General features: G+C 38.7%; 1 protein-coding gene across 1 annotated transcript in view; it reads left to right on the top strand.

Moving 5' to 3' along the window:
* Nucleotides 1-19,058, top strand: part of LOC131293768 (ATP-dependent DNA helicase PIF1-like) — a 35,504-nt gene extending 16,446 nt beyond the window's left edge. The window contains exon 4 of the mRNA XM_058321828.1: nucleotides 18,873-19,058. Within this exon, the coding sequence (XP_058177811.1) occupies nucleotides 18,873-19,058 (186 nt within the window). The remainder of the gene's footprint in view (nucleotides 1-18,872) is intronic.
* The last annotated feature ends 247 nt before the right edge of the window (nucleotides 19,059-19,305 follow it).

Genomic DNA, 19,305 nt, shown 5'->3' on the forward strand with positions numbered 1-19,305 from the left:
GCTTTTGTTCGTCAATCCTGTTTCTAGCTTCCCAGACCCAAGTTGACAGGCTACAAGGTTGCAAAATAAAGCCATGAGATATGTATAAGGTTGTATTCGGTTCAATTCGTCTCTATCGACTATGATCAACATCTTGCAATGTGAAACTAAGAAACGTGTACCAAACTGTGATATTCGTTCATAAGCTTCATCAGGGTCATTTACATTAACCGAGAGTGCCGAGCCATACTACGATAAGTAGTATTCAGCGTAGGTTTACTGAATTAGCTCTTTATTACGCACCGTGGTTCAGGCCTACTAATCAGATATGCTATCGTGATCGTTGCTCACTATTAGGTTTGCAACCCCTGTCCTATAGGCGAAATGGGCCCAAGCTACGTTTATAGCCAAACTATTAAATAACGAAATTGACGCACCATCCCTACTAGATAAACTAAATATTTCTGCGCCGGAAAAGGCCCTGAGATTCAAAGACGCTATCAGAGTCCCGCATACAAGTACGGCATATCATATGCAAGTATCCGATTATCGCTATGTCTAAAATGTTTCATATATTCAGCGCCTACCATGATTTTAATGTTAGCACGGCTCGTTTCAAAAATAACATACTGTTAAGATGGACGTCTAGCACTAATTAAAAATGTTCAGTTTATGATTTTGTTTTAAATTGGATGAATTGGAAGATTGTAAACTTAGATTTAATACCAATTTTAATTTCAAACAGACCTAATTGTCCATTGAATAAAACTAATAGTAATAATAATTTATTATTATTATTTATAAACTACCAACCACAATTGTCAATGCGGACACACCACCTGAGTTTAAAAAATTGTGTGCGGCTTATGTTTTTATAGGGTATGTTAGGAATTAGGATAGAATGTATTGTATGTGTACACAGCATTCCACAATCAGATGATGATGATTAAGAATTAAACTTAATGTAATTTTTATTTTAAAACTAGCTGATTAACCCGATTTCATCCGGGTAGAAAGAAATTCCAAACGAAAGAGTGTTTTCATTCAGTATCTTGAGTTTTGCAATCTTAAATTTAGCGTTTTGGGGATTGTGGTATTTTTTAGTATTACCTTTAGTCGATGAAACCATGTGATTATACATTTTACATTCGCTATCTAATTGTGCTTCCACCTTGGTTCAACCATTTAAAATTCATCAATTGAAGCAAGTATGAGAAATACCCCAGTTAAGCCCTCACCCCACGATATGTACCGTCGCCCGGCACTCACCGCCAGACTCAACGCCATGACGCCCGTGGACAGATCAAACTGGCTTCGGGAGTTGCGCAACATCCGTGAGCGATTCCGTCGCCTGAGGAACAGGACTGTCCAGCGAGCTACGCACCACGCGCTCGAGCGCAGGAACGACGCAATGCTGAGGCGACACGAGTGTAGCAGAATGTTGTAATCTGCTAACCGAACTCAAGCAACAAAGAAAGAATGAATCAATTCTAAGAAACACAACAATGTCAGGGAAGCAACAAACTAGAGATTCAGATTCAGAACAAAACGTGTCACAACACGTTCACAATAATATGTTGCATTAACTAAACCGAATTATGGATTGATGAATTCACGCACAATCCAATACGATACAACATTGTACGCATAAGACAAATAGCCGAAAACAGCGCGAGCAGGAATCAACATTGTTGATAAGCGTAGCGTGCTGTAAGATGATGTAACCAATCTTCAATTGTTTACACGATCAGCATCAGAACAGAACACACATCTTAGAATCAGAAGCAGGCCAAAATACTACAATGAATCAAATATCGAGATAACTAAGTTCAAATTAAAACATAGTAGTGCAGATCAAGTGTTACGCAACATGTAAAACAAACATACGTCCATCCAGTTACAACAAATAACCATAGCACCATAGCCTTACCAAAACTAACAACAGTGTACACAAAATGTAATAAGTAGGTCACAAAAAGAGGTATAAATAAACTGACCAGACCGAACACGATATTCAGTAAACCAGTCACCATTCAGAAGTTGACCGGTCATCATCATAATCAAATCGGCTGGAAACCAAAAACTTTAGTGCAGTGGATTATTTAAAAGTTATCACACGAGGCTACGAACCAGCAGGAACTGCAAGACGCACAGCGAGACCTCGTAGCAGTGGAAGCAGAGCTCGTAGAAATCCGAAGGGACCAACGGAGACTGTCACAGCAGGAAAATCGGCCCCGACAACGACGTCATCAGCGATGACACCGTAAGGACATCCCGATGACAGCAGAAAGAAGGCAGGGGTAAACTGAGCCAAACATGGGAGCAAGACGCGCACCAAAGCGCACGGAACAACCAGCTCGGAAAGGTTTTTAGGAGGTAGTGGTGGGAGTCAATCAGCGGGGGCAACCCGTCTGCTGTATCTCACAGAGTCCGTTCCCCAGGGCGTGGTACCCCTTACCTTGGTAAGGAGCCCGACAGTCCCTCAGGAACATCCCCTATCAGATCAGACGCTATCAGAGTCCCGCATACAAGTACGGCATATCATATGCAAGTATCCGATTATCGCTATGTCTAAAATGTTTCATATATTCAGCGCCTACCATGATTTTAATGTTAGCACGGCTCGTTTCAAAAATAACATACTGTTAAGATGGACGTCTAGCACTAATTAAAAATGTTCAGTTTATGATTTTGTTTTAAATTGGATGAATTGGAAGATTGTAAACTTAGATTTAATACCAATTTTAATTTCAAACAGACCTAATTGTCCATTGAATAAAACTAATAGTAATAATAATTTATTATTATTATTTATAAACTACCAACCACAATTGTCAATGCGGACACACCACCTGAGTTTAAAAAATTGTGTGCGGCTTATGTTTTTATAGGGTATGTTAGGAATTAGGATAGAATGTATTGTATGTGTACACAGCATTCCACAATCAGATGATGATGATTAAGAATTAAACTTAATGTAATTTTTATTTTAAAACTAGCTGATTAACCCGATTTCATCCGGGTAGAAAGAAATTCCAAACGAAAGAGTGTTTTCATTCAGTATCTTGAGTTTTGCAATCTTAAATTTAGCGTTTTGGGGATTGTGGTATTTTTTAGTATTACCTTTAGTCGATGAAACCATGTTAATATACATTTTACATTCGCTATCTAATTGTGCTTCCACCTTGGTTCAACCATTTAAAATTCATCAATTGAAGCAAGTATGAGAAATACCCCAGTTAAGCCCTCACCCCACGATATGTACCGTCGCCCGGCACTCACCGCCAGACTCAACGCCATGACGCCCGTGGACAGATCAAACTGGCTTCGGGAGTTGCGCAACATCCGTGAGCGAATCCGTCGCCTGAGGAACAGGACTGTCCAGCGAGCTACGCACCACGCGCTCGAGCGCAGGAACGACGCAATGCTGAGGCGACACGAGTGTAGCAGAATGTTGTAATCTGCTAACCGAACTCAAGCAACAAAGAAAGAATGAATCAATTCTAAGAAACACAACAATGTCAGGGAAGCAACAAACTAGAGATTCAGATTCAGAACAAAACGTGTCACAACACGTTCACAATAATATGTTGCATTAACTAAACCGAATTATGGATTGATGAATTCACGCACAATCCAATACGATACAACATTGTACGCATAAGACAAATAGCCGAAAACAGCGCGAGCAGGAATCAACATTGTTGATAAGCGTAGCGTGCTGTAAGATGATGTAACCAATCTTCAATTGTTTACACGATCAGCATCAGAACAGAACACACATCTTAGAATCAGAAGCAGGCCAAAATACTACAATGAATCAAATATCGAGATAACTAAGTTCAAATTAAAACATAGTAGTGCAGATCAAGTGTTACGCAACATGTAAAACAAACATACGTCCATCCAGTTACAACAAATAACCATAGCACCATAGCCTTACCAAAACTAACAACAGTGTACACAAAATGTAATAAGTAGGTCACAAAAAGAGGTATAAATAAACTGACCAGACCGAACACGATATTCAGTAAACCAGTCACCATTCAGAAGTTGACCGGTCATCATCATAATCAAATCGGCTGGAAACCAAAAACTTTAGTGCAGTGGATTATTTAAAAGTTATCACACGAGGCTACGAACCAGCAGGAACTGCAAGACGCACAGCGAGACCTCGTAGCAGCGGAAGCAGAGCTCGTAGAAATCCGAAGGGACCAACGGAGACCGTCACAGCAGGAAAATCGGTCCCGACAATGACGTCATCAGCGATGACACCGTGAGGACATCCCGATGACAGCAGAAAGAAGGCAGGGGTAAACTGAGCCAAACATGGGAGCAAGACGCGCACCAAAGCACACGGAACAAACAGCTCGGAAAGGTTTTTAGGAGGTAGTGGTGGGAGTCAATCAGCGGGGGCAACCCGTCTGCTGTATCTCACAGAGTCCGTTCCCCAGGGCGTGGTACCCCTTACCTTGGTAAGGAGCCCGACAGTCCCTCAGGAACATCCCCTTACCCTCTTCAAGGGTCTGGGGGTGCCACAGCGTCCGTAAAGAGAGATTTTTCTCCTTTCCAAATCCCCCCCCCCCCCCCCCCCCCCCCACCCCCGAATGATCGCTCTACCACGACGGTGCACATGCGCATAGGGAACAGGGTACGTGCGATCGCCAGGAGGCGATCGATCACTAAAAAAAAATGTTAATAGTATTGGAGAAAAATGGTGGCGTATCGACAGATGGACGGAGTGCAATTGGGCGTCGCGGAATTGTATGCAAGGTAAGTTTCTACAAATAAAGTAAATTATAAATGTACCATTCTATACAATTCTTTTCAATTGCATTTCACTCATCAGCAAATATCGGTATAGTATTGCAAACCAATGATGGTGGTGCCATGAGCATGGTCGAAAAGTGGAATCCGAAAAATGTTCGTGATTTTAAATCATCGTTTGAAGAGGTGTCTTTAAGGAAAGTCCTTACATGCGTAGTGCTTAACAAATGAACCATACTACATAATACTTGTTTTACTTTCCAGTCTTCAGTCAAAGGCCGCATCAGGAATGTATTTTCAGCAGTAGCAACAGCACACAGCCTCGCGCCGATCCTGAGTGGGAAAGTGGGAAGTGGGAACCGACGAGACCAGCCGCAACCCTCTGACGGCGGTATGTCGTCGTGTAGGTGCCAACCGCCATTGATGTTGCCTATTAGGAGCTTTCTAGCGCAAGGGCTTCACGAGAGCCTAATCGGCTTTCGGCGTCAATGCTCTTCAATGAGCCATACCACAACCACTGGCTCAAACCCCGCACCAGTGGTGAAGCGTCAACATGGAATGGTAAAACAACCTTCTAAATAGTAACATGGCCCGTCCACCGCCATACTGACAGCCAGATTTTTTCAAAGTATTTAAATGATGTAACTTTACAATAAAAATTTACTTCATTAGATTAGCTTGGTTAACTATTTTCTTATCACCAACAAAAATTTGTCTATTTTTGTAGTGCAAACGATATTTATATTCCACGGCTTAGTTTAAGACGGCGTCCCATTCTTCGGATAGAAAAAAAAAACTTTGTGGATGCTTATAATTCATTACTGACTCTTCTATACTATCCTTTTTGAACTACCGTTGCATACTATGAAGAATCAGCTTCGGTTTAGATTTGATCGACTCGACTTAAGACTGTTAAATGTGCACTGATACTATATCATACAAGGGCATGTTAACACGTTCCGTACCGCATCATCCAATTATGGGTGGTAGCAGTTCTGGTTCTAAAAAGTTTTTCACCCATAAATAATTGAAAATGCAACATACAAATTATTTGAATATTTTATATACATTTTTTGGGAAGCTAAGTTTTTGCTTGGCCTTCGAAAACAATCGGTTTAACAAATGTTATAAACAAATTTTCATTAAAACAATTGTACTAAAAATTATGCTAAAACGCTTGATACGCAACGCGTTAAGTCAACTATGGCGAACATGTACTAATTTATTAATAAATAAAATAATCAAAATAGACGAGCATCAAAATGTACAGTACAGAGGCATAGCTGTACTCGATAGTACATCTGTCCGCAAACAATATGTTTTCGTCATCACAACGAATTGCAAACATTGTAACATCCTTCTATTAAATTATTGAAAGTACTATAAACCTGGAAATTTTACTACAAACATGGCATACACTTTTCTTTTGTTCATATGGATCATCCGTTTTTCTTTTGTTGGAGAAATCGTTAAAATCAAACTAAGGTATAGTTACGTGAATAATGCGAGCATACAGATAAGGTACGGAAGTTTAACACAATAGCATTCATAATTGATTTTCTAACCCGAATAAAAATATGCAATCAAACAAATAAATGAATAATTTGTAATTATTGAACGCGAGTGATACATACATCTCCATCTTAGTGATAAATTTTTGTTGGTAAATATGATGCGCTAATTATGGCACCCGAACAATAAAAATGTGATTGCATTGCGCATCAATTTGAATTGTTTCCGATGATACCCGGATGTAATGATGATTGACACTTACCTACCTTCTTCTACTTACCGGTGAACAAAATATCCTTAGCCCTTGTTATCACACTTTTTTACATTGAAACGCTGGTCGTCGGCTCGAGCATGGAAACTGAAAAACAGCCAAAAGAATAAAAAACAATTCACAAACTGTGTTACTAGATGTTATAAACAATCTACGTGTTGAACATAAATATTAAGAGTATATCTCATGAGGTTCGTGATAGTATAATATACTGGAAGAAAAATTACTTAAAAACTGACTGCTCCGTAGGCATGTCCTATCTGATATCTGCCTGATGCCTGAATTTTTAGTAAATTAAACTACAATAAATTCGAACTTTTTCGTCAAACTGAAAGAATTGTATAATGTTTTAATAACAGAAATCTAAAGATCAAAAGAACGTTAAAGTTCGTAACTTCGGCATAACTAAAATTTCTTAAGAAATGGGCGTAATGTGAAATGCAATCTGGTGACACCAGATGTTATTTATATTCTAGAATCTGTCTAATTTTTGAAGATAAACCCAACACAACAAAGAACAATGTTTGTACACTTACCTTTAATTGCAATGGTGAAATTATCCGTTGCACATTAGCTAACACTTTTTCCTTAGCGCAGTTCTACACGGCGCTGCGATAATCCTTCGACCGGGAGTTTCTGCCTTCTGAACACCTTTGACGTACGAGTTGGCCGACTTAGGCAATTTTGTTTATTACTTTGGCACTTCCGTGTTCCCGGAAACCCGGTCGCAGAAAAGTCGCAACGCCGTGTAGACCTGCCGTTACCTATCACTCTTTCACTGCCCCACATCAATAACACGTCATGCATTTGATAAGACCAATAGTACGCCATAATATTCGGTTAAGCTGAAATGAACCAAAAAGCAGAGTCATTAAAGATTCAATCGTACCTTTCCACATATTTCATAGTAATTTTCAACTCACCACATTATTTGGAAGGAAATTTGCCGTCATTTAAAATTCAAATCGGTTTATGAACATCACATTGCACATATTTCTGACGAAACGAAACATTATAACATACCAGCCAGCCACTGTTTACACTTCTTCCTTCATTGTCAACATAGCGAAATAATCCTATTATCGCGCCTACGTGAGGAACACCAAAGCTATTACGTGCGACTTATTACTTGTCGCCTAAAATCTTCACGTAAACCCAAGCTAGTCGCCAAAATTAATCTTTTGGTATTTCTTCTAAAACGAATAACATTAAAATTTCAATGCCAATAGTTTCGGTGATCAACCTAATAAATAACCAGCTTACTCACCATTAAATTAGGTTTCCATCTTTTGTTCTGCCGCCAAACAATATGAAAATCCTGGAACAATGTGTATTCAGTACATTTTCTGCACCTGTAAAAGAAACAAAAACATGAGAATTATGTAAAGCTAGACTAAACCTGTACAGCTTCTCATGTAATTCTCAATTGAAGTTAAAATATAGTTTGATAAAAGCTTCGACAAATACAGTAACATCCGTACAGTACAGTAACTCATTCAATTGCTGAATTGATACGGATTGAAAACTTTTGTGACACGATTTCAAGATTTATTAACGCCCAACAACAATTGGCTACGATCATTGAAACGAAAGAATAAAGCGAACACTCAATTCTTTTTACACTTCGCTTTTCTACACCTTAGGAAAGATTCAAACTTGTAAAATGATGCACATTCGTATTTGTAGGTACCCAAACTGTGCCATTACACTTTCCACCGTCACTAGCGCAACTTAAAAAACTAAGCACAAATTTGCAATGAAATGTTCAAGTTGGCAAACGCCTTACCTAGCATACAAGCCTTCTTCTGAATCATATGTGATCGGAACAACAAATCCGCGGCTTTCTACACTTGATGTACAAACATCACATAGCATGAGCTAGCACCCTGACGTACACTATCATAAAATCTCTATTCACTTTACAAAACTACGGCCGGCAAACACAATAAAAAATTTACAAGTTAGCCACCGCCCCGCTTAACAATCAAAGCCTACTTCAGAGTAATTGTATCAAACCGGAACTAGAAAACCGCGTATTGCTACAGTTTTCTACACTTTGACATTTGGTAAACGATCCAAACATACGAAATAATTTTTCAAGCAAAATTATATCGACTCGTCATTGACAGTGAAACATTTCATATGAGGCAATGTTTTCCCAAATGTAAAACGGCCGTTTGCTTTACTACAAATTAATACGTTTGGAAATGCTATTCCCGGATGATAAGATTCAATTTTTTGCAGCTGTCATGTAGTTACATCAATTGCTTACAGCATGGAAACTTAAGTTTTTCCATGGCAGATTGCTGGGACTCTTACTGGAACTACATAGTAGCAGCAACAATTTAAATTTCTGTCAACCGGTGTTTTGAATGTGCTCAATCTTTATCAAAAATTATTTTTATGTAACCCGAAACAAACCTCGACAAAAGAATATCATTCTACCACCAACGGTATGTGCAATTTATTCACACCCCACGGAGAACCTTTTTTCTAGATCTTCATTAGCAATTTTGAATAAATAAAAGCCGAAAAAACTCATTTCGACCATTTTTGCTTTACATCGAGCTAGCGGGATGATGAAGAATTGCATCAAAAAACCAAAACCGTCAACATATAGAAAACCAATTTACTAAAAAGTAGCAGTTTGTGGATTTGAAAAATCTTCAAAACTAGTGCAGTTATAGCATTTTAAAAATAAGGGTCAAAATGACCCCTAATGGCCTTATCACACTGGTCACCACTGCACGATGGAGCGGAGCCGGGATAAAAATCAAAAATTCATTTTTGGATTTCAGAAAAATGAGAAATGTTTTCTTAAACTACAAGATGAAACTAAGAAATGACCCAAAAACTAGAGCCTCTGTTCTTCCAGGTTCTAAGAAACAGCCCGTCAAAGTCAAGATTTGTGAAAATATTGCATGAAAAACTGAAAAAAATCCATCAACTTTGAAGGTTTGTAACTCCTATAATAATGGTCGGAATCGAATTTTAAGCACAGTTTTGGAAAGGTTTATTGTCATGCATTAAAATTGTTGACAGTTTAAGTAAATTGAAATTGAATGTCACAAAATATTAAGCATTGTTTCGGAAAACTCTTGGAAAATTTATCAATTTTCTGTTTTTAACCTTACGCCATCGCTAAGGATTGTGAAAGATTGTAATATGATGCATACTTACTTATAGTCTAGAATGTTTTGTAACAATAAATGGTAGTTTTTTTTGCGCATACGCGCGCATCTTTACGTTATTCTGTACATTATATGTGAAGCTTATAGTTTATCACCTACTAGGCGTCTCCATCATGCCATACGCAGCATCATGTGTGGTAAGAAATATATGAAATTCTCATTCCATGAAATATAGGTCGATGATCGTATCGTAAAAATGTGAAGCAGGGTAGGGTTTGAACATCACGTAAAAAGGGAAAGACAAGCCAAGTCAATGGCAAAGATTGAAATTTGGTTAGAATGAGAATGAAAATGTATAAGGTCGCTTTTACTTGTTTTACAGCTCACAAACCCATCTTTTTATACCCAAAATTCATATTAATAATGTACCCTACACTAACATTTTATTTAGTTTGTACCCTTACCTGTAAAAGTTGAAATTAATCTTCAAGACTTGGTGAATCACACTGCGTGTGGAATAATTGAAATGCAAAAAGCAAAAATCTTGCAGCACCGTTTCTTTGTGTGATTCACTAAGCGTCGTATTATTGCGCTTGTGGGGTATTGGCGGATCTAGTGGACACAGCATTTGCAATCAACTGTTTCATGGCTCCGGAGAAAATACTGCATCAGACAGTGATTTACTAGTATCGGCAATAACTCCTATCCGTCATTCGTTCATCAGTGACAATTCAGATATCATCTGGATAAACTTGATGCCCCAAAGTGTTGGTTCTGCAGGCCAATTGTGATCAAGTTTGCGAATGAGTCAAAAGAAAAAGTTATACAAACAGTAGATGAAATCAAAAGCCAAATAACCAGGTTAGTTCCTTATACAATTCAGCTAAATGAAACAAGTTAAGTGACGGTAAATTATTCATTTTACATGAGTTGAATTAATGGAAAAATTTTGGCATATTTAACTGACACTATGTATACGCAAACATGTTGTATATATGGTGCAAAACCAATAGAAATGAACAGTGTAGAGCAGTTATAAAATGGATTTATTCCATATCCTGAGAATTTATCTTGTGACTAATATAAGACTACACTGCACTGTTGGATGAGATTTTTCGAATGATTGCCTCACATTTCGTACAGAATTGAATTTAAAAAACGGAAGGTTACTAAAAATTAAAAAAACATGTACAATGATCGAAAAACAAATTGTATTGTAAAAGATGTACAAGGAATTTGGTGTTAAAGTAGATGAACCAAGGTAAATGGGTGGAAATAGTACGACGGGAAATGTTTGTTGTAGGGCTTTTTCAAACATTGAAAAATTGAGCGATATTTTGCAAATAGAAACAGAACTTATAGAAAGGTTTCGAAATATTTTAATAGCCATCACCTGTTCACAGCCTTTAAATCCAAAAACTATTACTCTATATTGCATAGACACATACATGTTTACATACATCATTACAATTGGTACAAATAGTTCAGAAGTTATGTCCGCGTTAGATGCTTTAAATATCAATTATTTTGCAAATAATAATATTTTGAATGAAAGTTTTTTGTAAATTTAGTTTGTTTTGTAACAAACTAAAAAAAATTTTAAGTCAATGTAAAAAAAAAGATTGAAAAGTTAATGCACCCATAGAAAAGTCCAAAAATATGAGGTTTTTGCAGCGCCACCTGGCGGGATTGGCCAGAAACATCATAATTTCGTGTAATTTAATAGTACTACACGATATTACAATGAAAAACTTGCAAAACATTTGATTCCGAATTTTATCCCGCAATTTGCTCTTTTCGCTCCATAGTGCACTGGTGGCATTGGTGTAGCCACTGTACTGTCAAACGAGGGGGCCGCTGGTACAATGAGCTTGCTCAATACACCAGTTTGACTGTCCAGTGCCTTCGCCAAGCCACCATTGGTGACCAGTGTGATAAGGCCATAAAAAGCAATCTAGGTATAGTCAAGTAGGTTCTCGGAACTGGGCGAAGAGAAAAATCTGAAATTTTTGTTTTACCGCGTGACCACATTAGGTGTACCATACCAAAATCTTGGTACGGTCGAGCTCCAGCGTACCGTGCCAAATGCAACCCAGCACTTCTGGGGTTTCTGACGATGGTGTGCTCGACAGAGCTCAATGAAGTGCTCGACTTTTCATATTGGTAAGAACTTGTCGAGCAGTTATCAGTTGATTTTCCTGTTGAAAATAATGGCTAAACCTCAAACGGTGGTCGCAGTGGTGAGCGTGAGCCAGCCGTTAATTTCGGCTACGCAATCAATCTAGGGGTGCGGTATGAGGGGGGCCCGAGGGCCTCGTTGCGGGCGCTCCTTTTTGACACTGATCGGTTACGCTCTCTGTGTCTAGTTATGGGTTCATCCCGCTAGGCAATTTCGAGCAAATCGTCCTCAAAAACGTCCTCCATGACACAAACATCGAACAGTTTTGTATGGTGAGGAGGACAAGGAGGACGATTGCTCGAAAAACGTCCTCCTTTTGTTTCATCCCCATACAAAAATGGAGGACGTTTGTTCGCGCGGAGGACGTTTTGAGAACGATATTTCGAGCTGCCTAGCGGGATGTTTACACATAACGCCGTTTTCGTTACAACTTCAATTTTGCGGCTGACGTGAAAGAAAGTGTGATTTACAAGGAATGTTGCTGGATCTTGTAGTTGATATGACAAACCCTGTATTTTCATCCATAGAGTAAAGTTGTCATATTTCATCAATATTGTGGTTTGAAAAAATAAAAATAACAGTTTTAACTTCCATCATGATTCTCAAATATACTATTTTCGTATCAATCAACGCCCTGCGAACGGTTTTGCTCGAATCAGTTCATATTACAGGCGAGGGGTAGGGAGAATCCCATCTCCACGACCCTCTACTGTGGACAAGATCGAGATAGCTGCTATTAATGCTATGCCCTGACTCTTTCTTGCTCATTGGGTCATGTACTTGCTGTTAACGAGAAATAAAAACCGGTTGATGGTGTGCGTGAAGCGGAAGGCATATGCATTGTATGCGTGTTGAGGATTCTCTTTCAATGCTTTCTACAGTGTGCAAAAAGAGCATGCCTCAAATGTGCTATCTTTTTCACTCTTATTGGACCTGTGTTTGTTTGTATGTGTTATGATTTTTTTTCTATGTTATTGGCACAGCTGATTGCTGAGCAATGTGGCGGTCTCCAGATTTACAAGCGTTCGAAATTTTTAGCAATCGCTGTACGGTTCTGTTTGTTTCAATAATGTGAATGGTGATTATTAACCAAAGGCTTTGGGTCACTTCTATGAACCGAAATCCGATGGACCTTTACTCAAGCTGACACGAGCATACGTAAATTGAATTTACCTTAATCAACCCGTACAACATGCATACAGCGATTAACAGCATTATTGCGGTTGTTGTGTTAATGTGATAACGCAATGCTACCATATTTCAACCCATTGCAATTCATAAATTTTCAATCTTTATTTTAATATAGTTCTTTCATTCATTCAATTCTATAGTAAATCGTACGAAGAACAATGAAAATGAAGAAGTAAAACGACAAATAAAGAAATTACTTAGTTTCATGCATGCAATTTCATTCCATTAGCTTCACGCAATTTCATTCCGCAATCAAAACAATCCCCATGCACGCATCGAACACAAACACCATTCATATAATTGACTACGAACAGCTGAGCAGAGCAAAGTCGTGCGCCGTGATGGGAGAGAGAATGGAACGTCAAATGACAAATAGCCCAGAGTAATTATAGCACTGACTTATCCTATCGAGACAACAGGACGACAAAATAGTAGAAAAAGACGCATTGGTGAGAATTGAAGACGAGCTGGGAGAAAGAGTGGGGCTGTACATAGTAGAGAGCGGAATACGAGAGCAACTATGTTTTTGCTCTCTTTTTGCCTGGCGCGCTTGGTGTGCGTGTCACCTCTGGCTCAACGCTGTGTGCGTGTAATCCGACGCCTCGTTAAGCGGATATCGGGGGGTCCGAAAGAAAAAGCAAAAAACTGCTAGATATTCAGTGTACCGCCGTTCGCTGGGCGTTTTGGAGATGTTCTGCGCAAATTAACTGGTAACTGCTCAACAAGTTCTAACGAATATGAAAAGTCGAGCACCTCATCGAGCTCTTTCGAGCACACCATCGTGATCTTTCGAGCACACCAACCCAGAAATGCTGGGTTGCATTTGGTATGGTACGCTGGAGCTCGACCGTACCAAGATTTTGGTATGGTACACCTAATGTGGTCACGCGGTAAAACAAAAATTTCAGATTTTTCTGTTCGCTCAGTTCCGAGAACCAACCTGACTATACCTAGGGGTGTGAATAAATTGGACATACCGTTGGTGGTAGAATGATATTCTTTTGTCGAGGTTTGTTTCGGGTAACATAAAAATAATTTTTGATAAAGATTGAGCACATTCAAAACACCGGTTGACAGATATTTAAATTGTTGCTGCTACTATGTAGTTCCAGTAAGAGTCCCAGCAATCTGCCATGGAAAAACTTAAGTTTCCATGCTGTAAGCAATTGATGTAACTACATGACAGCTGCAAAAAAATGAATTTTTGTCATCCGGGAATAGCATTTCCAAACGTATTAATTTGTAGTAAAGCAAACGGCCGTTTTACATTTGGGAAAACATTGCCTCATATGAAATGTTTCACTGTCAATGACGAGTCGATATAATTTTGCTTGAAAAATTATTTCGTATGTTTGGATCGTTTACCAAATGTCAAAGTGTAGAAAACTGTAGCAATACACGGTTTTCTAGTTCCGGTTTGATACAATTACTCTGAAGTAGGCTTTGATTGTTAAGCGGGGCGGTGGCTAACTTGTAAATTTTTTATTGTGTTTGCCGGCCGTAGTTTTGTAAAGTGAATAGAGATTTTATGATAGTGTACGTCAGGGTGCTAGCTCATGCTAGTGATGTTTGTACATCAAGTGTAGAAAGCCGCGGATTTGTTGTTCCGATCAGATATGATTCAGAAGAAGTCTTGTTTGCTAGGTAAGGCGTTTGCCAACTTGAACATTTCATTGCAAATTTGTGCTTAGTTTTTTAAGTTGCGCTAGTGACGGTGGAAGGTGTAATGGCACGGTTTGGTTAACTACAAATACGAATGTGCATCATTTTACAAGTTTGAATCTTTCCTAAGGTGTAGTTACTGTACTGTACGGATGTTACTGTATTTGTCGAAGCTTTTATCAAACTATATTTTAACTTCAATTGAGAGTTACATGAGAAGCTGTACAGGTTTAGTCTAGCTTTACATAATTCTCATGTTTTTGTTTCTTTTACAGGTGCAGAAAATGTACTGAATACACATTGTTCCAGGATTTTCATATTGTTTGGCGGCAGAACAAAAGATGGAAACCTAATTTAATGGTGAGTAAGCTGGTTATTTATTAGGTTGATCACCGAAACTATTGGCATTGAAATTTTAATGTTATTCGTTTTAGAAGAAATACCAAAAGATTAATTTTGGCGACTAGCTTGGGTTTACGTGAAGATTTTAGGCGACAAGTAATAAGTCGCACGTAATAGCTTTGGTGTTCCTCACGTAGGCGCGATAATAGCATTATTTCGCTATGTTGACAATGAAGGAAGAAGTGTAAACAGTGGTTGGCTGGTATGTTATAATGTTTCGTTTCGTCAGAAATGTGTGCAATGTGATGTTTATAAACCGATTTGAATTTTAAATGACGGCAAATTTCCTTCCAAATAATGTGGTGAGTTGAAAATTACTATGAAATCTGTGGAAAGGTACGATTGAATCTTTAATGACTCTGCTTTTTGGTTCATTTCAGCTTAACCGAATATTATGGCGTACTATTGGTCTTATCAAATGCATGACGTGTTATTGATGTGGGGCAGTGAAAGAGTGATAGGTAACGGCAGGTCTACACGGCGTTGCGACTTTTCTGCGACCGGGTTTCCGGGAACACGGAAGTGCCAAAGTAATAAACAAAATTGCCTAAGTCGGCCAACTCGTACGTCAAAGGTGTTCAGAAGGCAGAAACTCCCGGTCGAAGGATTATCGCAGCCCCGTGTAGAACTGCGCTAAGGAAAAAGTGTTAGCTAATGTGCAACGGATAATTTTACCATTGTAATTAAAGGTAAGTGTACAAACATTGTTCTTTGTTGTGTTGGGTTTATCTTCAAAAATTAGATAGATTCTAGAATATAAATAACATCTGGTGTCACCAGATTGCATTTCACATTACGCCCATTTCTTAAGAAATTTTAGTTATGCCGAAGTTACGAACTTTAACGTTCTTTTGATCTTTAGATTTCTGTTATTAAAACATTATACAATTCTTTCAGTTTGACGAAAAAGTTCGAATTTATTGTAGTTTAATTTACTAAAAATTCAGGCATCAGGCAGATATCAGATAGGACATGCCTCCGGAGCAGTCAGTTTTTAAGTAATTTTTCTTACAGTATATTATACTAGCACAAACCTCATGAGATATACTCTTAATGTTTATGTTCAACACGTAGATTGTTTATAAAATCTAGTAACACAGTTTGTGAATTGTTGTTTTTTATTCTTTTGGCTGTTTTTCAGTTTCCATGCTCGAGCCGACGACCAGCGTTTCAATGTAAAAAAGTGTGATAACAAGGGCTAAGGATATTTTGTTCACCGGTAAGTAGAAGAAGGTAGGTAAGTGTCAATCATCATTACATCCGGGTATCATTGGAAACACTTCAAATTGATGCGCAATGCAATCACATTTTTATTGTTCGGGTGCCATATTTAGCGCATCATATTTACCAACAAAAATTTATCACTAAGATGAAGATATATGTATCACTCGCGTTCAATAATTACAAATTATTCATTTTTTTGGTAAAAGAGTAAATGAGGCCCCGGGCTAGATTCTCCTCTTCCTGCTGGTTCACATTAAGCGCCTGAAGCTATGCAAAGCGCGACACATGCATTCGTTTCGAATTTTTGAACGCTAACGGTTCGCTTAAAAGACCATAACGGTTTAAACTAATCACGCAGTGGAGGTTGAATGCTGGTTAATATACTTTTACATGTTGAGTTACTAGTAAGTAAACTATACCACACATGATGGACAGCATCAAACAATGAGTTTAGCCGAAGAAATGATTTGGAAACGGCGGCGCGCCCGCAGCGAGCGAAGCGAGCGGACTGCGCTAGGTCTACCGAAAAAGAGAGTTTGTTATAGTTTTGAGAAATAAGGGGGGCCCGTGGGCCCCCCTCATACCGCACCCCTAGGTTGATTGCGTAGCCGAAATTAACGGTACACACTACGGTTCAAATACTCGTAGGTTGAATTTAACGAATTAATGTATCACCAATTGCATACATTCAGTTTAAACGTCCACAAGAGGTGTAGCCACGATCGAAAACATGGCGGCCGGGGCCTCATTTACTCTTTTACCTTTTTTTTTTTATTGCATATTTTTATTCGGGTTAGAAAATCAATTATGAATGCTATTCTGTTAAACTTACGTACCTTATCTGTATGCTCGCATTATTCACGTAACTATACCTTAGTTTGATTTTAACGATTTCTCCAACAAAAGAATAACGGATGATCCATATGAACAAAAGAAAAGTGTAGCCATGTTTGTAGTAAAATTTCCAGGTTTATAGTACTTTCAATAATTTAATAGAAGGATGTTACAATGTTTGCAATTCGTTGTGATGACGAAAACATATTGTTTGCGGACATTGATGTACTATCGAGTACAGCTATGCCTTTGTACTGTACATTTTGATGCTCGTCTATTTTGATTATTTTATTTATTAATAAATTGGTACATGTTCGCCATAGTTGACTTAACACGTTGCGTATCAAGCGTTTTAGCACAATTTTTAGTACAATTGTTTTAATGAAAATTTGTTTATAACATTTGTTAAACCAATTGTTTTCGAAGGCCAAGCAAAAACTTAGCTTCCCAAAAATTTCATATAAAATATTCAAATAATTTGTATGTTGCATTTTCAATTATTTATGGGTGAAAAACTTTTTAGAACCAGAACTGCTACCACCCATAATTGGATGATGCGGTACGGAACGTGTTAACATGCCCTTGTATGATATAGTATCAGTGCACATTTAACAGTCTTAAGTCGAGTCGATCAAATCTAAACCGAAGCTGATTCTTCATAGTATGCAACGGTAGATCAAAAAGGATAGTATTGAAGAGTCAGTAATGAATTATAAGCATCCACAGAGTTTTTATTTTCTATCCGAAGAATAGGACGCCGCCTTAAACTAAGCCGTGGAATATAAATATCGTTTGCACTACAAAAATAGACATATTTTTGTTGGTGATAAGAAAAAAGTTAACCAAGCTAATCTAATGAAGTAAATTTTTATTGTAAAGTTACATCATTTTAATACTTTGAAAAATAATCTGGCTGTCAGTATGGCGGTGGACGGGCCATGTTACTATTTGGAAGGTTGTTTTACCATTCCATGTTGCCGCTTCACCACTGGTGCGGGGTTTGAGCCATTGGTTGTGGTATGGCTCATTGAAGAGCATTGACGCCGAAAGCCGTTTAGGCTCTCGTGAAGTCCTTGCGCTAGAAAGCTCCTAATAGGCAACATCAATGCCGGTTGGCACCTACACGACGACATACCGCCGTCAGAGGGTTGCGGCTGGTCTCGTCGGTTCCCACTTCCCACTTTCCCACTCAGGACCGGCGCGAGGCTGGGTGCTGTTGCTGCTGCTGAAAATTCATTCCTGATGCGGCCTTTGACTGAAGACTGGAAAGTAAAACAAGTATTATTTAGTATGGTACATTTGTTAAGCACTACGCATGTAAGGACTTTCATTAAAGACACCTCTTCAAACGATGATTTAAAATCACGAACATTTTTCGGATTCCACTTTTCAACCATGCTCAAGGCACCACCATCATTGGTTTGCAATACTATACCGATATTTGCTGATGAGTGAAATGCAATTGAAAAGAAATGTATAGAATGGTACATTCATAATTTTCTTTATTTGTAGAAACTTACCTTGCATACAATTCCGCGACGCCCAATTGCACTCCGTCCATCTGTCGATACGCCACAATTTTTCTTTAATACTATTAACATCCGCTCGATCGTGTGTTCTTCAATTGCTGGTTAATTATTTTGAAAAGAATAGAATTAAATTGGGTATTACGTTTATAAGCACTTTGCGTGTAAGAACTTATCCTAATGACACATTGCAGCCTGAGTCCGAGATGGTGAAGCGATTGACCTTATACCTTGTTGATGGTCATCGCAAAGCACACTTGCACTGGAAACTGTTTGCGACGGATCTGAAACGGCAGGGTCGCATCATTGCTGTCGCAGAAGATACGGGGCAACGATACGTCTTCAACCTACCGCTTGCCAGTCAGAATCCGTACATGTAGGCAATGCGGTCTAAGTGACACGATCTGCAGCTGCCATTGCACAATCCACGCTCGGTGTTGAGATTACGGAGAAGTAGTACCGGCGAATACCGCTTCAACCGTAACCTATGCATCGGAATGCCGCTCATGTTCAGCGCGTTAAGAAATTCGGACAGGATGCCTCGGTCGGTAAAAAAAATCCGGAGTGCTTATATTCAAGACCAAGATCTGGGTAGACGTGACCGATCAACGATAGAACGTCGCTCTG

This window comes from Anopheles ziemanni, chromosome 2 (assembly GCF_943734765.1).
Source record: "Anopheles ziemanni chromosome 2, idAnoZiCoDA_A2_x.2, whole genome shotgun sequence".
Lineage (NCBI taxonomy): Eukaryota > Metazoa > Arthropoda > Insecta > Diptera > Culicidae > Anopheles > Anopheles ziemanni.